Raw genomic sequence first — 26,087 nt, forward strand, 5'->3', positions numbered from 1 at the left:
TAGCTGTCAAGTGTTGTTTAATAAGCATGAGGACCTGAGTTTGACCCTCAGAGCACACATTAAAAAATCAGGAGTGGTGGCACATGCTTCTAATCCCACTATTGAGAGAAAGGTCCAGATTCCCTGGATCCGGCTTGTCAGTCAGCCTAGCCTCATCAGTCAGCACCACCACAATCACTGCCCTCTGAGGAATATCACCATGCTCTCCAGCATCCCTCTTCTAGATTCCATCCCTACTGTCACCAATACATCACCACACTCACCATGGTTATCACCACCACCACCATAACCAGGACCAGCACCATTGCTATCTTCATTATGACCATCATTTTAATATTATCGGTATTATTGCTAATGTAAGGCTGCCAATTGATTTCCATAATATATTGTTAAAAGAGAGGGAGAGAGTCCTGGATAGTAACCAACATGGGGGGTGGGTTTCAGAGTAATTTAAGGCTGTGTCGTTTTCAGTGTTATTGCCCTGGACAAGCAACTGACATTATCAAAGTCATCTTAATATTTTTAAGATATATTTTATTTATGTGTATATATCTATGTGGGTATTTACACATGTATCCAGGTACCTCTGGAGGCCAGAGAACAATCATATCCCTGGAGCTGGAGTTTTAGGCAGTTATGGGTTACCCCATCTGAACATTAGGAAACTGAGCCCTGATTCTCTGGGAGAACAGCAAGTGCTCTTACATGTTGAGCCTTCTTTCCAGCCTGATTTTGGAATTTTTGGGTATGGAAATATGAGTGTTTACATCACACTCATTGACTAAATATCCTAGCAAATGGTGCTGTTGTTCTAAGCACATGGGTCTCCTCTCTATAGCTTGGAGATGCCTAGCTTACCACTTGTGTACAGTAGAATATAGGTAAAACCAGGGTAGACCAAGGAAACCCAGAGCTTCAGCAGAGATTTAGATAGGCACAAGTGCCCCAGGTTCCTGCTTCCTGCGTTGAACAACTAGGAATGACTGATGTGGGTAGGGCACAGAAGACATACATTCTTAGTTGTTAGCAGTTGATACTGCTGATGGTGATTCCAGTGTTCCAGGGAATTCAGAGATGTCCTCTCCATACTGACAGAGACTTATAATTCCTTTCCCTAAACATCCTGAACATGCCTGTGCCTCCAACACACTGACAATGGCCTTCATCCTTCTTTCTCATTTGGTTGCAGCTGCTTCTGAGGTCACATTCGCCATTGATGTTGGGAACGGCCCTGTTGAACTCCTTGTCCAGTCTCCTTCTCCTCTGAATGACAACCAATGGCATTTTATCCGGGCTGAGAGGAACCTCAAGGAGACCTCCCTGCAGGTGGATAACCTTCCACGGAGTACAAGGGAGACCTCAGAGGAAGGCCATTTCCGACTTCAGCTGAATAGTCAGTTGTTTGTAGGTAGGATACATCATACTGCATACTTTGTGCTAAACACTTACAAGATAGCTTTGTGCCCTAGCTCAAGGAAAATCCCTAATATTTTTACAACTAGGAAATGAAATATGTTGTTATTTTTTACTATTAAATTTTATAAATTTATAAATTTATTCTAGCTTCATAGATCATCACAATAAAGTTTATGCTACTCCTTCACAAACTTAGGGGCTGTCTCAGACTGTTTTGGTACCATTTCTCTTTGTATATGTTATTTTCAGACATCTATGGAATTTTATGTTTTGGGTCATTGTAATAGAAATTTACAGCATAGGCATAGAGATTCCAGTCCATCACTCTTCATAATAATTCCTAACTCCTGATAATTACTGTTAAAAGTGTGATCAAATTGTTTAACTAAAGAACTTCAGTTTCAGGAGTAAAAATTATGGAGTGCTGGCTGGTTTAATGTCAACATGACACTAGCTAGAGACACTTGAAAGAGCGACTCTCAATTGAGAAAATGTCTCCATGTATTTTGCCTATAAGGAAGTCTGTAGAGCCTTTACTTAATTAGTGGTTTATGTGAGGGGTACCAGCTATTGTTCATGGTTCCATCCGTGGGCTGGTGGTCCTGGATTCTATAAGACATCAAGCTGAACAGGCCATGTAAGGCATGGCAGTACGCAGCCCCTCCATGCCTTCTAAATCAGCTCCTGCCTCCAGGTTCTTGCCCTGCTTGATGTTGTTGCCCCTGACTTCCTTTGATAATTGACTGTGATATTGAAGTATAAACAAAATAAACCTTATCCTCTCCAAGTTGCTTTTGGTCACAGCAATAGAAACCCTAGCTAATATAAGATAGTACTCACTCCCTCAGTGAGATTCAGCACTAGCACCAATATTATCTCTGAATAGGTTGTCACTGACAGTGGTGAGAGTGGATAGATTCAGAAGTTATGGACTGAATTTGTTCCTTCTTTTATTTCACTATCTCTTCCTCCCTTCTCCCTCCCTCATTTCACCCATCAATAGTCACAGAGATGCTAACTCTATTCAGGCACTATTGTGAGATAGCGAGGATAGAATATGAACTAAGAAAAGTCACTGCTTTTCAAGGGGCTTGTGTGGGGGGGGTATGTGTGACTGTGGGTGTGAATTGTGTGTGCATATATGTATGCATGTATGTATGTGTATGAGTGTGTGTCATGCAGTATGCTTGTGTATAGAGAGAAAGAGAGGGACAGACAGACAGACAGATGGAGAGGAGGGGGAATATTTTACATATGCTAGTCTAGTACTGATTTTGTTTTTGCACTGTTTTCTATCAACACTCACACTGTATAGCTCACCACCAGCTATGAACTCTATCTCTATTCCATGTATATTTCTTATTTGCTTCCTTTATATGTGGGCTAATGTAATTTTTAAATCTGAAAATATTATCACTGGAAACATTCTTGCTTAAGGAAAAGAGATACTAAAATTTGAGATAACCAGATTTTCATTTCATCATCCACCATACATGTATCTTCATTAACTGTGTTTTATACATCCAGCAGAATCTAATATCAAGTGATTTAAAACCTTCTTATGATTATAAGTCTTTTCCTTAATTAATAACTCCTGTAAGTAATATGATTTACTACAGAAAGAATTTAAATTTATTTTGCTGTTTTAGTTCTATTTAAACATCACATTTTATTTCTTGGAGGAGTTTGCTACTCATCAAGATTTAATATCTTCTTTTTGGTGGAATCAGTTCAAGTATTTTACAATTTTCATAAATTATACTCCATGTGAAAGTCTAATTTATCTTCAGGCAGTATTTATGAATCTTTCTAGTTGAAGCAGGATCTAAAGATGGAGGATTGTCTTTTTACACAATCAAAGCTCCCCAACTATCACAAGAACAGAGATGAGGTGAACTTTGTGTAACTTAAAATGGAAGAGAGGCAGCAGTGTTTTGTGACAAATTTTATCACCACTCATTTAAATTGGTCACAAATTCAGTGAGTTGTGCAAGCACGTGGATGGCACTGGATGAAACATCTTGATAGAGTTGTAGCCCAGGTCAGTCTGAGGAGCAAGCTCACTTCAGTTATGCCTCTCTCCAGTGAGTCCCATTTCAGAAATTACTGTGCTTTATTGAGTTTAACCCGATGAAATTAAAAAAGGGGAAACATTCTGTTATAGGTCATCTTTGTCTGTTGATTTATGCCTCACTCTTTAGCATTCAGTGACAGGTATGTTGGCAAATGTCATCTGGCCAAATGCAGTTGAAGACCCAACATTTCTATTTTTTTGTGTAATTCATGTTCAGTGAATGAATGAATGAATGAATGAATGAATGAATGAAAGTTTTGCTTAGTCATTGCCCTAGTTTCCTGTCTAGTTGCTGTGATAAAATTTTCCAACAGAAGTAACAGGAAAGAAAGGGCTTATTCAGTTTACAATCCAGGTTAGAATCCATCACTAAGAACGAAGAGGCAGGAACTTGAAGTAACTCTCTACATTCATAGTCAAGTACAGAGAGAATGAATACATGCATGTTTACTCTCAGTTTAGCTCCTCCTCTTTTATATAGTCTAGGACCTAAAACCAAAGGATAGTGCCACCTACTTTATGTTAGTTCCTAACACAGGAATTAACTTAATCAAGATTATCCCTCAAAGACATGCCCACAAGCCACTCTAATCAAGACAATCCCTCATTGAGAATCATATAACAGATGATTCTGTATTGTATCAAATTGGCAAAACTAACCATCATAGTTATATTAGCCCAAATAAAGAACTGTGTCCTCCATCACTCAGAAATGTGGAAACATTAGCTGCTTATCTGTGGCAGGTACCAAAGGATGCCATTATTGGAGTGTGTGTCTTGATTGGGATAGATTGAGTATGGCATCATTTAAGTATCAATATGGATGTGCCTGTCCAGATACCTTTAGCCATGGGAGGAATTTTAAATCAAACTAGAGTCTCCAGCAGCATTTTGATCACCGGATCTCTTCTGTGATCATGAGTATTTTCTGTGTACCAGACACAAGCTGCATCTTATAAAATAGGACATACCTTCTGGCACTGACCTAGTTATTTCAATGTGATAGCATAAAAAGTGTTGATCAATGACTCATTGTTTGATAGATTTCCAGAATCAATATTGTAACTCAACACTGTTTGTCACAATGATAGGGATATTTGCAACAAAGCTATGCTGCCCAGTGCATTGATTGAGCAGAATGTAATAAATTTTATAGGATGTAGCTTTAAATATATAATATATAGTTGAGGTACAGTCTCACCATTGGGACTGTTGAGAGTTTCATTATTTCTGCTTTGTGAGTTTTATGTATGTATGTATGTATGTATGTATGTGGTTTGAATGCATGTTTGTGTGTGCATGACCATATTTGTATGTGGTCACGTGTATAAATGTAGAGGCAAGAGGCTGATACCAAATATGCCTTGATAGCTTTCCACTTCATTTCTGAGTCAAGGTCTTTTGCTGAACCCCTGATTTGGCTGATGTGGGAAAGCCAGCTGTCCCCTTGAGCATTCTGCCTTTGTCTCCCAAGTGATGGGATTACAGGTGGCACCAAAACACACCTCCCAGCTGTTGTGTGAGTGCTGGAGGTCTGACCTGTCCTCATCCTCATGCTGCTAGTATTCTGGATGAGACCTTGGTAGAGAAATAGCTGGCATAAGTATATGATTGTCTTTTGCCATAGAATGGAAATAAAGTTCAGGACTGACAGATCTACTTGCTGCATGTCTCATGCCTATGTGCATAGCACAGCAAAGAAAGAATCTCACTTTTCCTAGTTGGGTGTGGCATCTTCCCAGATATGCTGCAGATATACAGAAGACATTTGTATAGATGAGCCCATGAGCCTTGCTTTCTGTTGTTACCTCCTTTGCCTCTTTCTTTCATTCATACACATGCTTGATGCAGCGGGTCACATTGCAACCCTAGTCAGGAAGCAGAGGCAATGCATGCTGGTGCTTAGGTCTCTCTCTCTCTCTCTCCCTCTCCCTCTCTCCCTCTTTCCCTCTCTCCCTCTCTCTCTCTCCTTTTTTTACTCACTCCAGGAAAGCAGCCAATGGAATGATGCCACCCACATTTAGGGTGGGTCTTCCCACTTCAATTTATCTGATATAGAAACTCCCTCACACACATGCCTGAGACTTGTCTCTTATGGAGTTCTAGATCTGTCAAATTAATGATTAAGCTTTCCATGACAGATGTTAAGCTTCTGCGGGCTATTGACTGGCTTTAGGCACAGTAGTTCACATAGGGATTAAATAGCTGAATACTCAAGCGTAGGAGAAAAGAGGGGAGGGAAGAAAGGAGTAGGGTAAAGTGAGAAGGGAAAAGGAGAGGGAGAAAGAGATAAAATGAGATGAAGCAAAAACCAGGAAAACATTAACGTAATAATTGTTGTTAAATCAGAGCCGCATTTGGCCCACTCAGTGCTAGCACTAAAGGAGGTGAAGAGAAGAACTTGGGAAAATGGAGACTCCTGCGCTTGTGCAGGGTTGGAGAGGGCATTATATATAAAGGCACTTATTTGGAGACAGGGGAGATTCATCAAGTGCTTTTCTAAGGCAGGTTTAGCATTCTAAGTTACATTTTAAGAACTGATTCACACTTAATCCAAGGAACCACCATCCTAATGAACTCACCTGATACCAGGGCCAACTGAAATATGCAGCAATACCAAATTGCTTCTCAATACACCATCTAATCAATGCTCTTTGTTGTAAAAAAGATTGATGTCATGCACCAAAAGAATAAATGTGTGTGTGTGTGTGTGTGTGTGTGTGTGTGTGTGTGTGTGTGTGTGTTCTTCTTGGAACAGGAAACCATGTGAGAGAGAAGCAGAAGAAAGTAGATTCTCTTTGTTGTGGCATTGACCTCAATTTTTCAGCATAATGGCTTAGCTCACAGATTCAGGGCTGGGAGTCCTCTGTACTGTTGCCTGTCAGCAGATCCTATTCCACCCCAGCTCTGCCATGCAAAATTTTTCTGACTTTTGACCCTAGCCAAGGTAATCCTTTTTAAGTTGATGTCTTCACTGTTCAGAGTGAAGGGCAGCAACACCACTTCCTTTCTCACTGAGAATTAGATGAACTTAGTGGGTTGTGTAATATAACTCTAGCATGCTTGACATGGGTAACAAAATTAGTTTGATTATCAAGGAACTTGCAGATTAAGACTGAGCCTGTAAAGAAAGGCTGAAAACCACTCTAAGAATAAATCTATCTTTTCACTCTTCTAACTGTATAGTAAACTATCATGTGAATTTCCCCCGAGATGTGAACAACTGTGTATTCACTCTAGAAGAGCAAACATTACAAAACAAAGAATCAATTCCCCTAAAGTCTAACTTACTGAGACAGTGAATTTACTAGTTTCTTTTATAATTATAAATGAGGTTTGCTCACAGGAAAATGGGTGGCTCAGGTAGCTGCCTCACTGACAGCTCCCTGTGGCCTGGAAGAAGACTCATAAAAGCTATATCCCTCAAGGTTCCTGAACCACTTACAGGAATCTTGGTGGTGGTGGGGGGCTCTAAAAGCATATCCTGTTCCAACAACTGTTATTGCTTATAGAACTGTTGTGTAATATTACTTTTAGATGTGTTACATTCACTTATGCTGGCAATATTTGTTTAATGATGCAAAGATGTGTTACATTTTCTTATGTTGCATTTCTTTAACTCTGTAAAGCTGTGTTACTTTGCCTGCCTGAAACACCTGATTGGTCTAATAAAGAGCTGAACAGGATAGAGGTAGGAGAGAAAGAGGCAGCGCTGACAGGCATAGAGAATAAGTAAGAGAAGAAATCTAGGCTCAAGAGAAGAAGGGGAGAATGAGAAAGGAGAAGGAGAAGAGGATGCCAGGGACCAGCCACCCAGCCATACATTCAGCCCCAGAGTAAGAAGGAAAGAAAGATATACAGAATAAAGAAAGGTAAAAAGCTCAGAGGCAAAATGTAGTTAAAAAGAAATGGGATAATTTAACTTAGAAAAACTGGCTAGAAACAAGCCAAGCTAAGGCTGGGTATTCACAAGTAAGAACAAGTCTCCATGTATTTATTTGGGAGTTTTATGTGGTCCCCCAAAGAGTAAAAAACAAAGCTACATATAACCTTTGGGAGAGGCTTGTGAGTAGCGCAAATTTTGTTTATATCACAAGTCTTAAAGAGCCCCTCTAGGAAGGACTGTTATAATTTGAAAAAAAAAAAATAGTTGCCCAACAACTGTACATAAGTCAAGATGCAAAAATTTGAAGTGGAAAATGTATCAGAATGATAGCTGAATTATGTATGTGCAGAGACAGCAAAGTAACTCAACCTGCTAAATCTGGGTGGAGTCCTGGACAGAAGCCAGCAAGAAAGCCGGCACATCGCCATCTGACCTCTCAATGGAAGACATTATTGAATTTTGCTAGGATTTCTTTCTTTTTAAAAATTGACAACTTTGGAATGAAAAAAATAGCTCAGCAGATACAGACTCTCGCCAAGTCTGACACCCTGAGTTTAATCTTCAGGACCCATGTGGTAGAAGGAGAGAGTGGACTCTTACAACACGTCCTCTAACAGTGTGTGTACATGTCTCTGTGTGCATGTACATGTATGTGTGTACATGTATTTGTGCTTTCTCTGTGTGCATGTTTGTGTTATCTCTTGTGCATGTACATGTATGTGTGCATGTGTACTTGTGTTGTCTCTGTGTATACATGCACATGTATGTATAGATGTGTGTTTATATGTATGTTTTCTATATGTGAATATATCTATGGATGTGCACGTGTGTGTGTGTGTGTGTGTGTGTGTGTGTGTGTGCTTTGTGTTGGCATGTATTCTTCTTGAAATTATCTAACATGTGGTCTAGTCTGTACATTCCTTATAATAAAAAGAATCTGTTCTTTAGATTTTTCTCTTTTATAAAAGCAAAACCCAGCCTATAAAAGCACAACTTCAGTTCACTGTGCAAGGTAGTTGCACAATGCCTTGTGTCATGGTGCTCTTTCAGCATCTAGAAGGGCATGAGCTTCTAGTCTGAGGGAAATCGTACTTAGTTTATATGCCTCTACATTGAGAAGTGCATTTTTACCAGAGAAATTACCCCAGCCACCCTTTCTTCATTTATAAACTTGTTGTCTAAGCCACACAGGCAAGAAAATGTGCAATAGATCTTGCATTCGCCACCACTGCTAAGAGAAAAAAAAATGACTCCAAGAAGATATATGAAGAGTTATTCAAATCCACGAAGGGGAGTGACTACAGAGCAAGAGAAATAGAACTCAGTGTGAGGCCCCATAAATCCTCCCCTCTTTATTGCATATAACCCCCAGAAAAGAAATAATGAGCCTTCCTTTGTGATCGGCTTGTGTGTGCCATTGATTTATCTTGTGGTTAAAGGAGACTTACTCACCGAAATTGAAACAGACAAGACAGTGCAATTGAGGCTTGGCCTCTTGGCCTGCATTCTTATCAGAATTGGAAGCAAACTCAATTTTTTTTCAATATATCAGAGTAAGAGACTAGCCTTGTATCTCAGGAATGTTCTTTTTTATTCTTTGGACTCAAGCAGTGATTCATGTGTGTTTATTGGTCTGGTAACCTGGTATCTTAGTTACTTTCCTATTGCTGTGATAAGACACCATAACCAAGAAAATGCTTAGATTGCACTCATGGTTACAGAGGGTAGACTCTGTGACAATCATGATGGCAACAGCCAGGCAGTCATGGCTCTGAGGCAATAGCTGAGAGCTTGCATCTTGATATATAAGTATGAGGCAGAGAGAGATATGTGGGGATAGCATAGGCTTTTGAAACTTCAAAGCCAGGCCCAAATGACACACCTTCTCCAACAAGGTCACACCTCCAAATCCTTCTCAAACAGTTCCACCAGCTGGGGAGCAAGTATGCAAACATGATGCTGAGGAAGCTGTTCTCGTTCAAAGCACCATACCTGGGATGGATTAAGGAAGGTATATTTCTAAGCATCTACACTGTGGTTTTCCAGAGATCTGCCTGTCTCCACCTCATATCTTATATCCCTGTGATTATAGGCACACATCACATCATTTAGTCTTTTTATAGGTTCTTTTTTCTTTATTAAGAAAATTTTTATTCATTTTATGTACCAACTGCAGATCCCCCTCTCATCCATCCTCCTGCTCCCCCCAGCCTTCACCCCCAACCTACCTCCCATCCCCTCCTCTGAAAAGATAAGGCCTCCCACAGAGAGTCAGCAAAGCCTGGTACATTCAGGTGTGGTAGGTACCAGCCCCTTCCCACTGCATCAAGGCTGTGTAAGGTGTCCCACCATAGGTAATGAGCTCCAGAAAGCCAGCTCATGCAACTAGGATAGATCCTGATTTCACTGCCAGGGCCCTTCAAACAGACCGAGCTTCACAACTGTTTCACACATGCAGAGGACCTAGTCCATTCCCATGCAGTCTCCCTAGGTTCTAAAGATCAGATTCAGGTCTCCATGTCTGTGAGGTAAGCACTTTACTCACTGATCCATCCCCCGCCTCGATCTACAATTTTATTTTCTTTGTTTACACTTATATTTCCTATCTAAAATGGAAAATTTCCAATGCCTAGCCTATCTTCTTTGATAAGTATGCACACAGATCTAGTTACTTTCTAAATCAAATTTAATAGAGTTGTAGCATAAAGTGTTCAAGAGGAATGAGTCTCAGTTAAGACAACCTATAAATACAGAAATTAATTGATGTGTAGTTTCTACCATCAGTATTCTCTCCTGCTCCTCTTCCTTTCTTCTTTTTCTCTCCCCCCCCCCATTCTTTCTATGTTTCATTAGTACATTAGGCAGACTTCAAGGACTTCTATGCACTCTCCGTTCATGTATGATATAACCTTGAGCTCGAAGATCGGACACGAAATGCCTGTTTTCTAAAGCCAGAATGGGCCTTTGCCTCGTTTAGGATCTCCTAGAATTCTCAGCAGAGCACACATACAGGCTAATGGGATTTAACTGTGCTTTCCAGCTTCTTGTCTCTTAGCACACATTTCTCTTATATCTGGGAAGAGCAGGGTTTTCTCTGTGAACAAAACAATGAGAAAGTTTAAATCTGCTCAATGCTTGATGGAGAGTATTGAACCCTATCCTGACAGACTCCAGATGTACCTCTGCTGAGAGTCAGATTACAGCCCAAGTCTCAATTTGAGTAGAGAAATCTTATCTGCTAAATAGCATTTTATAGATAACTCTAAGATAAAAAAGCAGGTAATATATAATGTACCTACTGAGTCTAGGCGAAGTGAAGTCTAGGTGAGTCTAGGTGAAGACTCAAGAGAAGGATCCACAGGACTGCAGTACCGGAACACATGCTATACTCCGTGATCCTCAGTAAGCTTTACTATAAAAACATGGAATGACTCATGGAATAGCTGAAAATCCAACAATTCAGTGCTCAATATGGCTAACCAGTGAGTGACATGGAGGTGAACCTCAACACCGATCTTTCCCTCTCCCAGGGCACAGTCTTATACTGCATAAGCATAAAGGAATATATTGCAGTTTCGTCTCTTTGGTGCATCTGACGGTTCTCTTTGAAATTTGCCAGGAAGGACAATCTGACTCTATCCCTTTTATTTCAGATGAAGACACTAAAGGCTGCATAAAAAAATCCATATTTTATTTACATGCAGACACCATGGTCATATAAACTTTCATTCCTATGCATCTAAGAAGAGCTATGTCTCAGTCTTGCTCTCCCTCTCTGGGCATGTTTTTCTTTGAAACAGGGTCTCATATTTTCTAAGCTGGCCTTGAACATGCTATGTAGTCAAAGATGATCTTGAACTTCTGATCCTCCAGACTTCACATCCTGCGTGCTGAGATTTTTGATATGTACAGCCATGATTACTTAATTCAGTGGTACTGGCAACTGAACTCAGGGCTTCATGCATGCCAGGCAAGCACTCTACCAACTGAATTAAATCCACAGCCTTGACTTCATGTTTTGCTATATTCCTTTTTCTCACTAGGATCTTAAAGAAAAGTTCATCAGGGCTGACAATACCACCTCAGTTAAGTGTTAGCATGAAGATGTTACTCTTATGTAATACAATGTTATAGGTCGACAGAAGGAAGCTGAGGTGAAATTACCCTGCAGACAGCTTCCTTCAGAGAGCAATAACATGAAGACCACAAAAGCCCCACAGGCTCATGTGGTGGCATTGTGTTCCCCAAAATATTGTGTACCCTAATAAACTTATCTGGGGTCAGAGAACAGAAAAGCCACTAGATACTTAGGCTAGAAAATGTGGGCACTCACGTCTTTAATCCTAGCATTCCAGAGGCAGAAATCCATCTGTTTAAGGATACAGCCAAGCATGGTGACTCACGCCTTTAATCCCAGAAAGCAAGCCTTTAATCCCAGGGAGTGATGGTAGAAGGCAAAAAGGTATATAAGGCGTGAGGACCAGAAACTAGAAGCATTTAGCTGGTTAAGCTTTTAGGCTTCTAGCAGCAGTTCAGCTGAGATTCATTCTGGATGAGGACTCAGAGGCTTCCAGTCTGAGGAAACAAGACCAGCTGAGAAGCTGGCCAGGTGAGGTAGCTGTGGCTTGTTCTGTCTCTCTGATCTTCCAGTGTTCACCACAATAACTGGCCTCAGGTTTGATTTCATTAATAAGAACTTTTAAGATTCCTGCTACAGGCTCCGAAATGAGAGTGAGGAGCTCTTAGATCCAAAGATCAAAAAGAAGGCATTTTGATCCTACAGATTTTCATGAAGATGGGGATAAGTCCCACACCACATGCCCCAATCCACATGCTAGACATCATCATTAACATCCAGTCCTCGAGGCCCTCTGGTGTCATGGCAGTAGGGAAGAGGCAGGCCTTGTCTGCAGCTACAACAGGAAGAAGAAGAGCTGCATGGTCAGAGCAGGCTCTCCCATCTTGTCCAGGGAGAGACTCCGCAGCAGGAAGTGGCCTGATTCCTGAGGGAAGGGACAGTCAGAGGTTCTGTGATCTACCGGTTATATCTATGAAATATAGCAATGACACTGTTCATATTTTCCCTCTTGTTTTTCACCCTTAGGAGGGACATCGTCAAGACAGAAAGGGTTTCTTGGATGTATCCGCTCTTTACACTTGAATGGGCAGAAAGTGGACCTGGAAGAGAGGGCAAAGGTCACGTCTGGAGTCAGACCTGGCTGCCCAGGTCACTGCAGCAGCTATGGAAGCAACTGCCACAATGGGGGCAAGTGTGTGGAAAAGCACAGTGGCTACTCCTGTGACTGCACCAACTCACCATATGAAGGGCCTTTCTGCCAGAAAGGTAAGCTGGGCATGCATGCCGCTGCTGTGTCCAGTCCAGCAGCTTCCACAGGCCACATCCAGCAATCCCACGCCTGAGGCAATACACCATTACCATTGTTCCTGTATGTGATGCTCTAATGTCCACATGGCATGATTAAACCAATGGCACCAATGCCTTTAGGCACACTACACCATTGCTTCTATGTGTGACAATGGTCAAACCAACGTTCTCCATGCCCTCAAGCAGTGCCCCAGATTTGTACTCTCAAGTTTTCCCTGTTTAGACTCTGCTTAGCTCATCAACATTGTCATAGCTTCTGTCCTGGCATTAGGCTTGCATGCTTGCTGGCAGTGCAGTTGTGCGTGGTCATAGCTGAAAATGGGCACATCCTCCAGGTTGAAGAAAAAGCTGAAGACCAGAAGTGGATCACTTACTAACATTTCTAGTTCTAGTACCTCAATTAGAAAATGTATCAAAGGACCAGTGTTGCGTGCAAAAGAAGATATAGAAACACTAAAGCTATCTTTATTTTTTTTGAAAGAATACAATCAATGAATACAAAAGTTCACTATAAACTTTATAGTTTTTTAAACTTTTATTTACAAAATAGTAGTTTGCTGTGCACTCAATGTTCAAAGAATAGTATTTAATATTAAAATGAAATATTTTAACTGCTGCAGGACACAGTAATTCTATATGGTTCTTACCTATTCCTGAAGACATTCTCCTTTTTGGTGTGTGTGTGTGTGTGTGTGTGTGTGTGTGTGTGTGTGTGTGTGCCTATTCCTATGTATGAAGGTTGTGCATGCATGTGGAGACCATAGGAAAAAATAGGTATATGTTGCTCAGGAGATATCTACCCTGTTTTTTGAGGCAGGGTCTCTCACTTGTCTAAACTCTCCAATGGACTAGGCTGACTGGCCAGAAATCTATAGGAATCTACCAGACTCTGCCTCCCCAGCATTGAGATTCCAACCGCCACTATGCTAGTTATATTTTTAACCTAGGTTTTGAGGATGGAACTGTAAGCACTTGAAAAACAGAGCCATATCTTCAGCTTTTAAACTCATATTTTCAAGATCTTCTATCAATCAGTAGTTTATTTAGTCTAACTTAATCTGAAAGTTAAAGAAAAAAAAAGCCAGTGTTTTCTTTGAAGAATTCTACAATTTAATTTCTCCTGTCCTTCATTCTGACCTTCTCTCCAACTAATTGGGATTATTTACTTGTTATTCCCAGGAAACATAATAAACTTCTGGAGCGAACAAAACCATTGGAACAAACTTTAGGATCAACAGAGTGTTAAACCATGTATCAGAGCCTAGAATAAATAAAACAGGTCCCAACTGATAGCTCCTAACTAAAGACAAAACTTTAAGTTTTTCTATTACAAAATATTGTTGAGGGAACACATGTGCTACAGCACACATGTGGAGGTTAGAGAAAATCCTGTGGCCATTGATCTCTCATTCTATCATGTGGGTCCATGGATCAATCTTAGGTCCTTAGATAAGGTGAAAAGTGCTTTTACCCACTGAGCCATTTTGCTAGCCTTGAAACTTGTGTAAATAAGAGCTCACAAACTCATAGTGGTTGTAGTTGCTTACACACAACCTGCAAAAGATCAATCTAGTCAATACTCCAACATGGAATTTGGAGAGACTCAATAGGCCCCACCTCTAGCTGACAACCTATTGACAGTTGATTAGTTGAAGAAGAGTTGGTTTTCTTGACTGTTACTGTGCCCATGTTCCCTCAGATGGTCTTATATGAAAGCCAAAAAAGCCATCGTTAACTGGACTCAATGGATGATAAATAAATAGCATGCAGTTAGGAGGGAACATTTGGGGTTGGAAGGAGTTGGAGGGGTGTGATAAAAATACATTAGATATGTGTCTTAGTTTGCTTTCTATTGTTGTGAAAGATTCCATGAACAAAAATGCCTAGGGGAGGAAAGGGTTTTTTTGATTTACAGGTCACAGAGCAACATCAAGGGAAGGCAATGCAGCAACTCAAGGCAGAACTTGGAGGCAAGAAATGAAGTAAAATCTATGAAGGAATGCTAGCTTACCTCTCATGTTTCTTTGCACAACCCAGGTCCACATGCCTAGGGCTTTCACTGCCCACAGTAGGCTGTGCCATCCCATCCCACATTAGTCATTAATCAATAAAATACCCTCAGAGACTTGTCCACAGGTCAATCTGATGGAGGCAATTTCTTAAGTAAATTTCACTCTTCCCAGATTACCCTGGCCTGTGTCAAGATGACAAAAATTAACCAGAACGCTTACCCCATTGTCAACTTGACACACCAATACATTACTATTAAATCATAAACTTTCTTTTCTCGTTTGCCTCTAGGATCTCCTGTTAATATCAATATCACAATAAAAAACATTCCAACTTTTAAAAATTTTAAATTAAAAAAAATTTTAAATTCCACAGTTTTTTAAATTTGAACACTTTTAAAAGTTCACTCTCTTTAAATATCTGAACACTCTAAAAGTCTCTGAAGTGTTTTTTTTTTTTCTCTAATATAAGAAGTAAGTAACATCCTTTCTTATTTGAAGAAGGGGGAACCAGAGCACAGTCACAAACAAACCAAAGCAAAACTAAATGTGGACAGTATAAAACGTTCAATGCTTGGCACCTGGTACCCACTCATGATATGACCTCCTGAGGGCCTAGCCAGCACCATTTCCCTGGCTCTGTGATCTCCAGAACACATAGGTCCTCTCCTACACTCAGGCCAGCTCTATCTCATAGTTGTTGCTTACCTTGGCTATTGTCCCACAGTCCAGGCATCACTAATATGATGAGGTCTCTACCTTCACCAATGGCTTCTTGGCCTCTCTTTTGCAACTCTGACACTACACATGGTACCAAACTTCTCCTTCTCCCCATGACCCTTCCAATCCTGGGGTTTCTACAGTAACCAAGGTTATATCTTCACCAATGACTTCTCATGATGCCATGTTCCAACTTTTATGACACCTTCAGTACTGCAGTTTCACACCACCAAAAGCAGTACCATTTGGAAGATTCTTAGATATTACCAAGTTTGGTGCTAGCTTGTGATATAGCTTTGGCTCCCCTGGCCTACAACTTTGTGTGCTAACCCTGAGTAAACACTTTCCAGAAGATTCTGCCTCTGTGATTCTGGTCTCTTACTAATCACAGCTGATTCCTCAGCTCCAGCTGACCAGCATCTGTTTTCTCAGTGCAGCATAAGTTTCACCTTCAGGGGTTGTACATACAAAACATCACACCAACAATTCTGATGTCTACTCTTCCCTCTGAAATGTAACAAGCTCGGCCTCCATCATCTGCTTCCTTCTCAACATTGTTTCAGATTCATACAAAATAGCCCGGTAGACTCTGAGCCCACAATGTTTTTTCCAGGCCAAAGCGCCAAATACATTTCACAATCCACACCCCACCCCCAAACAGCATGTTCATGTCTATCCCAGCAACATCCATGAACCTACTCCCAACATCTGTTTCAATTTACTCTCTTTTGCTATGATAAGTGCTATGACCAGAATAGCCTGGGAAGGAGAGAGCATATCTGGCTTACAGGGCAGTAACCCAAGGCAGGGACCTGGAGAAAGGAACTGAAGCAGAGACCAAGAGGAATATTGTGTACTGGCTTGCTCCCGGTGGCTTGCTCAGCCAGCTTCCTTGGATAATCCAGGACCACTTGCCCAGTGGCAGTACTGCTCAGAGTAAGCTGGGACCTCCTACACCAATCATTATTCATGAAAATGCCCTTACAGACTTGCCTTTGGGCCAGTCTGATGGAGGAATTTTCCCAATTGAAGTTCCCTCTTGCTGGTTTACCCTGACCTGTGTCTGTCCAGGTAACAAAAAATAACAAAACAGCATATTTAACACTCTTAAAGAATAAGCAAATGCATTTTAAATTAATTTGAAGACAAAGGTATTCTCAGTTTTCACATGGGGAAAACTCTGCTAACAACTCTGTAAAGTTGGAGTGCATCCTTGAGTGGTCCCATCATTACAGGAAGCACATGCAAATGCAGGGGACCAGACATGATGCCGAAGTATACCAAAAGTGTCCTGTAGTATCTATGTCAGAGTCTTCTGATGGGGGAAGGAAACCTTGATCAGAGGCTCTACCTGCGTCTCTCATCCAAACATCCCCAGAAACATCCTCCTCTTTAGCCTCATTGGTTCAGCTTCTCTCTCTGCAACATTTGTGTTTACTCTCCTGTGTTGATAACACCACAACTGTTGTCCACATCTGCTAAAATACCTCTTTCTCATTTTGATGCATCAGTTAAATAAACAACTGTCTTCTTAACATTTTCAGGGTCCTACCTACTCTACTGTTTCTAATTTCTACCTCTTTATTGAAATTAAATGATCCCCTGCATAAGCAATGGATGTAAGATATCCTTAACCAAATATTTGTCTTTACAATTGCCTCTGGGAAATGTGACTTGGAACTAAAAGGAGAGCCATGAGCCAAGAGAGAACCCCAAACAAAGCTCTTTATTGCAATGTCATGTATGCCAGAGCTGAGGTTTTTAAACAGGCGGGGTATCAAGGATGGAGTTAAGGACATGTGCTCATTCACCTCTCCTGGGCCCAGTCCCCATTTCCTGTTCCTTACGGTGCTATAACAAGGAAGAAACGTTCATTTGCGTTTATAATTTCAGGCATTTCATCCCATAGCTCCTTGGCTCTATTGCTTTTGTATCCATGTTGACATGGGACATCATAGGTGAATGTGGCAGAAAAACTATTTCTTACAGTTTCTGTGAAGCAGTAACGAGAGGGGAGATGTGGAGATCCCAGGATAAACTTTCAAAGTCATGCCGCCAATGGTCCAGCTGTTGTCCACCAGCTCTACCTTCATGGGTTGTTTGTATTTGTATTTGTATTTTTTTTTATTTTTTTGCGGACAATTGTGTACATTCGTGCTGTGTGTGCAGGAGCCCAAGGATGCCAGAAGACAGTATCAGATTCTGTGGAACTGATCTCAGTGGTTGTTAGCTGCCTGACATGGGTGCTAAGAACCAAACTCAGGTCCTGTGGACAAGGAAGAGGACTTAGCCTCTGAGCCATCTCTCCAGCCCAGGTGACATGAAAGTCAATCACTCTCAGAGCTAGGGACCTTTGATTTATTTGGTCTGTTGATTTGCTTTAGGGCTTTTTCTCATTTGTGATTCTGATTTTATTCTGAATAAAAATGTAATGGAAATGTCCCTCCAGGAATATGGTTCTTTGCTTTTTTAAAGATTTATTTGTTGTTAGTCTTTTAGTTAGATACAATTCAAATCCAAATAAATCCCCCCTGGTAAGGTGTATCTGTCCTGCTCCCTGTTCTTCCCCACATACCCTTCCCTACCTAGGTTCAGATTCTTTTCTTGTCAGTGACCTCAAACTCTCATGGCCTCGAGCAGTCTGCTGCCTCCCAAGAAGCCACTCCTCTCTCTGTCTCTGTGGATTTGCTGAGGTGGAACTCTCTTATAAAGGATCCCTAATACATATTGCTTCTTTGTTTCACCTTTCTCTGATTAGATAATGTTGTCACTTCACCCATGTCAAGGCAATTTTTTTTCTTTTTATTGACAAAGTGTTTTATGGCTACTTCTCTCTCTGCTTGCCTGTTGGTCAGACAGTGGTCACTGGACTGTCTCCACTTTCTGATGCTTCTGAACAACACTACCCCTGAAACTCATGTGCATGTTTCAGAATGTCATGTAGTTTGCTATCATTTTATTACATGTATTTATTTGAGCAAGGGAAGCTGACAGAGCACACGTGTGCCATGTGGTCCTGTAGAAGACAAACAGCAACTTTCAGAACTCGGTTTCTCTTCTTCCACCTGCACGTGATGGCACAGGGAAGAAACCATAGAAATGGCTGCTCCACGGGGAGTATACTTTTGTTGACTGTAAATATGAGAGAACAAACAGAGGCATCCGGAAGAGTCCAGAACTGAAAGAAAAAAGAGCAAATAGGACTGGCCAGGGCCAGGGCTATCTCCCCTGCAGAGCTTGAGGGGTGGCAGAGAGAAGTGGGAGAAAATGGTGGGGAGGCTAGCAAGAGAAGCAGAGAAGCAGGGCTGGGGTGGGAGTGTGGGGCCTGCCAGTTTTGTAACCTGGAATAGCCTGGGAAGGAGCCAATGGAGGAGGTAAGACAGGCCAGTGGGCCAGGATTCTAGTGCAGGATTCGAAATGCACAACAGGTACAAGTGTACCATGAAAGACTGAAAGTTAGCTTTGATAGGTAACCATAGGTATATGCCAAGGGAACTGGCCCTTTTCGGTGGGCAGAAACCAATTTCACAGGTTCCCAAGGAATGCCACCTGCGAGCTTTGATCTTTTCACTAGAAATCCTCCCAGAGTCCAGCTTGAGCTGAGCCTAGACTTTCACTCTGGGCCAAGTCAGTGGGACTGCCCTTTCTGGGAACACTTGGGGGGTTCCCCTTGGACCTAATATCACTGTGTAGCACTGGGTATAAAACTCAGGTCACTAAGATTGGTGAGTGACAAGTTCACTTACCTGCCGAGCCAGCTTGCTGGCCCCGTGTTTCATCTCTCGAGGAACTGTTAAATTGTTTTTCAAGGTGGGTTGCGGACTTCCCATCTTACCAGAAGTGTACAAAGCTCTAGTTTTTCTGCACTCTCACAACCTGTTACTGTGTGCCTATCTTATACCAGACACCCTACTGTATGGGAAACGGTGCGATACTGTGGCTCTGACTTGCTCACACCTAATGACTAGTCATGCTAAACAGTCTTTGAAATCATTACCATTCATTTCATGTCTGTTTTGAATAACTGCATATTCAAATCTTTTGCAGATTTTTATTCTCATTGCCATTCATTCACAACTTTTTCCTCTTTTCTGAATATATGTCTCTTATAAAAATACAATTTGTGAATTTATCCTCCCATTCTATGGGTTTTCTTTTCAGAGTTTTCATTATATCTTTTGAAACAGAAAGCTGCTACATTGGGATGGAACCTAATTCATCTTTTCTTTCTTTTATTGCTTCTACTTTTACTGTTATACATTAGAAATAATTGGTGGGTTCAAGGGTGTAAAAGTTTGTACCTATGATTTTTTCTGAGTATTTTATGATTTTAGCTGTTCTATTGAGGATCTTGTTACATTTTGAGTTAATTTTTATATTTGTTGTAAGATTGGGCTTTATATGATTCCATTATTTATTTTACCAAATTTAAGTTACATTTATTTATTTATTTATTATCCATCTATTTCTCTCTCTCATGTGTGTGTGCATCTCTCTCTCTCTTTTTCTGTGTGTGTGTGTGTGTGTGTGTGTGTGTGTGTGTGTGTGTGTGTGTCTTTGTCAGCATGCCAGGGCATGTGTGTGGTTAGAGCACAACTTACAGGAGTAGTTTCTTTCATTCTACAGTATGTTCACAGGGATTGAACTCAGATCATCATGCTTGGCTGCAAGCATCTTTATCCTCTGAGCCACCTTGGCAGTCTTGACATAATTCTTTTGCCTGCTAATATCCATATGCCTAGGTATCATTTATCAATGTATACTTTTTGCTTTCATCTTTCTTCTATTATTGACAAAAAGAAACATTGATATAACTTGCTTGATGAAAGACAGACATTCTTTTGGAACCTTTCATAAAATTACACTAGTAGTGCCAGTCTGCCAGAGAACATGCATAAACATGTAGCATTAATTAGGTGGTACTATTACAGACTGTTAACAGAGTTTTCACAAGGCAGAAGAATGGCAAGAGCATTAGGAAGCAAAGCTAAGTTTGGTTATGTTCTCAGTGCCAGACACTTTGCCAGGGAATATCGAGGGAGGGTTAGGAACACTGCACCCCTCATTTTGGAAAAAGAGAACCCTTTCATACCCACATGAACTCAAGATTTCCACACAGTTTGACAGTCAGATGTGCACTCACAGATCTAAGAAGTCCATCTCCCTAGCTCCAGGTGATGCTTTCTTGCAACACAGAGGTTCCATAAGTCTAAACCCTGCTAGGCAATGTTCCTCAGTGATATATAGACCATCTCACTGAATAACGTGGTGATACGGAGCAAAGGTTGGTGTTGTGATTAAGATCCCCAGCCACATTTCTAATTGCAAACAATGGATACAAAGGGCTGCAGTGGAAAGGGCTCTGTCAGCAAAGTGCTCGCTGCACAAGCATGAGAGTCTGAGTGTGGACCCCTAGCACTCACATAGAACACAGATGACCCCAGAGGAGGTGAGATAAGAGGAGTTCTGAGCTCACTGGCCAGCCAGTCTAGCTAGTACAGGAGCTCTAGGTTCAGTGTTCTAAAAAATGAAGAGGATAGTGATAGAGGAGGGCATATACCACCCTTAGTCTCCAACATGAATCCTCATGCACATATGTGAACATACACACAAGAGTAGATTTGAGCCTCTTCAAAATTGTTAAGCACATTGTCTAGTTTTTTTTTTAACTGCCCTCACACAGTTCTGGGTACAAGGAAACAATGGGCAGGCACTATAATTACTTCAAGTAGTTGACTGAGTGTTTGAAAATGTGCTCTCTTGTCTTCTTTTTTTTTTTTTTTACAGAGATTTCAGCTCTTTTTGATTCTGGCAGCTCAGTTACATACATGTTTCAAGAACCTTACCCAGTGACCAAGAATACAAGCCTCTCGTCTTCAGCTATCTACACAGATACAGCTCCATCCAAGGAAACCATCACACTGAACTTTGTGACAGCAGTGGCCCCCAGCCTCTTGCTCTTCCTCAATTCCTCTTCTCAAAATTTCCTGGCTATCCTGCTTGGCAAGAATGGTGAGTGTTGGTGGCATGAAGCCATAAGGCCAGCCTTGCCTGAAGGGACAGCTCATGCTCAGCCTAGCAGCTAGGCAGCTTCAGGCAAATCCTGCATTCCAGTTTACCTTTATGAGTCATAATCAGTATTCTGGGACAGTGTCAATTTGCCACCAAAATCTCAAACTCATCTACTTTAATTTGTCTTGATTCTGTTGTGATAATTCTTTACTATTTGTTTTACGCTAGAATCAAGTAAGTATAAAAGATCATAAGGAGGTCTGAAATTCAGAAGGGCAGTTTCCATATGTATCCTGCCATCTTTGCTGCCCTGCCCTTCACTGGGGCCTGGTAGAGCATAAATACTGGCTGTGTTTATAGGTGGGCATTGTCTAGGTCTTCCAGGGAAATATGATATAGGAGCCATACCCTGTGGTACAGAACCTCACATTTGACAATCTAATTTTCTCTTAGAGATAGCAACTCTTTGTACATAATGATTGACTATTAATCTGTGATATTTTCCACTCTGAAATGGCAAGAGCTGGAGTATTTTACTTTGCCAAAAAGTACTACTGATTGATAAATAGAATTTTGTTCTTTCTTTCCTTTCTTGCAATTATTAAAATTAGTTATAAAACTCATGCCTTATTATAGGACATTGTACCCTGACTTAACATACAAAGATGAACTCCAGTGTCTTTTGAAGGCTGCAGCTCTTTGTTATCTCTGTTTCTTTGCTATTGACATCTCCAATAAAATAGAATTTGCAAAGGAGACTTTGTTTCTCAGTTTTCAAGGTATCTATCTATAGTATCTACCTGTCATGCTGCTGCTCATAAACATATAATGAAGGTGTGAATCAAGCTTTGGAAGGAAGGTTGACCTAGTGGATATGAGAAGGTGAGAGAAATGACAGAAATTGTATCACACAAGAAATATTGATGGTAACCATATATGGTAGCAGTTGGAAGTCAAGCTTTTTGATCACATAATTTTTTAATCACACTATGCAAGGACAAAACCTCCTAATAAAGCCATAACCAAGTACACTATGAAATCAAAATCCTACCACATGTAACAATTGTTTGAAGAAACAAACCACTGAAACACACACATATACCTCTATCACATGATCTCACATAACACTGTCCCATGGTCAGGAATATGGTTCAAATCCTCTTGCAATCTTCTGGTATCACTACAGGATTTCAGACTTTTGGTCAATTCATCTCAACCACAAAGCTATGCTCCAATGTGGACTGTTGTATGCCACAGCAGAAGTGACACCTGTAGAAGGCAGCATGTATATGACCTTGTCTACACCTCAGGTGCAAAGTGCATATTTGTGTTGGTGTGCTATTTTCTGTCTGTTCTTTGTATTATGTTTCTTTCTCACCGTGTTGTAGCTAGAGTTTTCCTGCCTGGCTCACCTCAGGACAAATCTCTCTCACCTGCTAGACCCACAGCCGCTCAGACCCGACCAAGTAAACACAGAGACTTATATTGGTTACAAACTATATGGCCGTGGCAGGCTTCTTGCTAACTGTTCTTACAGCTTAAATTAATCCATTTCTATAAATCTATACCTTGTCATGTGGCTTGTGGTTTACCGGTACTTTACATCTTCCTTGTCCTGACAGCGGCGGCTGGCAGTGTCTCTCTCACTCAGCTTCCTGTTCTCTCAATTCTCCTCTCTGTTAGTCCCGCCTATACTTCCTGCCTGGCCACTGGCCAATCATTGATTTATTTATTGACCAATCAGCAACACATTTGACATACAGACCATCCCACAGCACTTCCCCTTTTCTTTTCTTAAAAAGGAAGGTTTTGACCTTTACACATCTCCAAAGTCAGCTTGGTATATTTGGGAATTTGGGCGTAGCTTCTCTTACTACTTCCTGCTGGAGGGGGGCGCTGTATCTTATGGGGACACAAAGAATATTTTAAGATTATGGAGTAGTCCATGAGGGTGTATTGTCTGAGCCAGTTGCCTTGAAATGGTTCTGGATGTTGGATCATCTGGGCCATGATGTCATCGGAGACCTTTCAGGTGGTCTTGGCTGGTCAAACCTGATGTATCTTAATCTGGAACAAATCCATAGCCTCTGGCTTTCTGTGGAAACAAAAGCAGAGCCTCCTTTCCAAAGTAACATATTCTTACATCCAAATTTTGAAGTCAAGGTACCTTTAAAATATACATTTTGGAATAACTCAACAGCTTTTGTAATCAAATGTTTTTATTCAGTTACGAATATCAAAGAACATAATCCAGATTCTCTGTGTGGTAGCCATCTTTACGTGGCTTATTTTTTTATATTAGCTTGAGCCTATTGCTTTAAACTGCAGCCTTCTAAGCCTGAAACGGTGCTGGCGCCATGGCTGCTGGCTCCACCCACTTCAGCTTCCCAACATGGCGGTGGTATGTTTTCTGCCAGCTCTGGGAGCCATCAACTCTCAGAAATAGTGGGTCTATGCTTCTGTCAAAGAGCAGCGTGTAGCCCAGAAACCTCTTTTTTTTTTTTTTTTTTTTTTTTGTACTAGCAAAGGCTAAATCCACCACACAGCTTAATGTGCCACTTGCAGAGGCCTCATTCCCGCCATACTGCAGGTCGAGCATGCACACCAGGAACCCGCCATAGTAGCTTAAACCTGCAGCTGCCGCTCATTTGAGAGAGACAATTAGGAAGCTGTTTTTAGCTCTGTTTTAGAATCTTTTTTCTCAGTTTTTAGGTGGAAACTCTTGCCACCACGTTGGACGCCATTTGTAGCTTAAGTGCTGTGGGATGGTCTGTATGTCAAATGTGTTACTGATTGGTCAATAAATAAATCAATGATTGGCCAGTGGCCAGGCAGGAAGTATAGGCGGGACTAACAGAGAGGAGAATTGAGAGAACAGGAAGCTGAGTGAGAGAGACACTGCCAGCCGCCGCCATCAGGACAAGGAAGATGTAAAGTACCGGTAAGCCACAAGCCACGTGGCAAGGTATAGATTTATAGAAATGAATTAATTTAAGCTGTAAGAACAGTTAGCAAGAAGCCTGCCACGGCCTTACAGTTTGTAACCAATATAAGTCTCTGTGTTTATTTGGTTGGGTCTGAGTGGCTGTGGGACTGGCGGGTGAGAGAGATTTGTCCTGAGGTGGGCCAGGCAGGAAAACTCTAGCTACACCATGTACTATGTATGACTTGAATATAAATAACTATTCACTTATTCTGAAAGGTATAATGAATATTCGGGGGTGTGTAAGATGAACCAGCCTAATGAACAACAAAAATAATAAATAGTTCATAAGATGCTACAAATGCTATTTATTCTGAGACCAACATGTAAGACAAAGTATGGATAGGCAGGAAGGAAGAGAGATAAAGAGAAAAGAAGAATGAGGAAGAGGAGGAAAAAGAAGAGGAAGCAGAGGAGGAGGAGGATAAAGATGAAGAAGGGTGGAAGAGGAAGACAAAGAAAAGGAGGAAGAAGAGGAGATTTTATTTTTTTTTCAAGCTCTTAGGTGATTTAATCAGTAATTTCTCACTAGACTTTTAAAAGTTTAAGTACAAAAACATCCCAATAATTCAGACCTTCAGCTTTGCTATGGCAAGCCTTTCAAGTGTGTGAGGCTGTCTTTGGACCCAAGGTATGGACAGTTCCAGCAGGTACATGTAGTGCAGACAGCTAATCCATGGAACAGACAGGAGTGTTTCCTGACAATCGGCCCAGTACTCTCCCTTCTAAACTGCATCACTTTCTCCTGGTGTGTTTGGACCATAGTAAGATGGCTAAAGAGACAGGATTGTTCCTGAAGTACCTTTAGGGTAGGCTTTCACATACTTATACTAGTCACAGTATACATCTGAAAATATGACTGCCATGAATGCATGAAATAGAGAACAGGAACCACTGCATCTAATTATAATGAGCCCATACTATGCTTAACTCTCCTAGTAACTCTGGTTATCCATTGATATTAATATTCCTACTATGCCAGGTTTCTGCAGTTTTAGAAACTGAGACACAAGGACAGCAAATAAATAATTCATAATATCACAGTGTTAATCCTGAGATTTTAGAGAGAAAAACCAGTTCCATATTTTTGAGCCAAATTTGAAGCAAGTTTTAATTAAGTACTGACCAGAAAAATGGACTCATCAGATCCACCCCAATTCCCAGTGAGAGTCATAATTTTCAGGGACTTAAAAAGGTAAAACCCATAATGCATTGCATAACCCATCAGGTCTAATCAGGGCAAACATACATCCTGATATATTTCCTGCCTATGTACCTCCCACCTACACGTGATCAAGCACATCTAGAGTAATAGCCTCAAAAAAAAAAAAAAAACTTGTTTAGGGATGTAAAAACACATGGCTTGTTATTTCTTAGGAACTACAGTTACCAGCATTTAAGGAAGTTACCTAGCCCTTGGGCAGGTGGAGATAAATTTTGACTCTTAACAACAGCATGCAGGAGTCAGCAAGGGGAATCTAACCTCCCTTTCTCAGCCCAGTGGCACAGTCAGGTGTTTGGTTGTGTTGTGTCTTCATGTGGGAGCATCTTGGAGGAACTCTCAGGCTTGCTGGCCCGGCCTCTGAGTGCTGGGATTATGG

The 26,087-nt window shown here is 41.0% G+C and overlaps 1 protein-coding gene across 3 annotated transcripts in view; it reads left to right on the plus strand.

Annotated features, from left to right (window-relative positions):
- The window catches only part of LOC131925151 (contactin-associated protein like 5-1-like), an 898,625-nt gene that overhangs the window by 750,304 nt on the left and 122,234 nt on the right, over positions 1–26,087 (plus strand). For all 3 annotated transcript variants that reach the window (XM_059280428.1, XM_059280429.1, XM_059280430.1), the window contains exons 17-19: positions 1,190–1,408; positions 12,481–12,720; positions 21,279–21,503. In XM_059280428.1, coding sequence (XP_059136411.1) covers positions 1,190–1,408; positions 12,481–12,720; positions 21,279–21,503 — 684 coding nt within the window. The remainder of the gene's footprint in view (positions 1–1,189; positions 1,409–12,480; positions 12,721–21,278; positions 21,504–26,087) is intronic.

This window comes from Peromyscus eremicus, chromosome 15 (assembly GCF_949786415.1).
Source record: "Peromyscus eremicus chromosome 15, PerEre_H2_v1, whole genome shotgun sequence".
NCBI lineage: Eukaryota > Metazoa > Chordata > Mammalia > Rodentia > Cricetidae > Peromyscus > Peromyscus eremicus.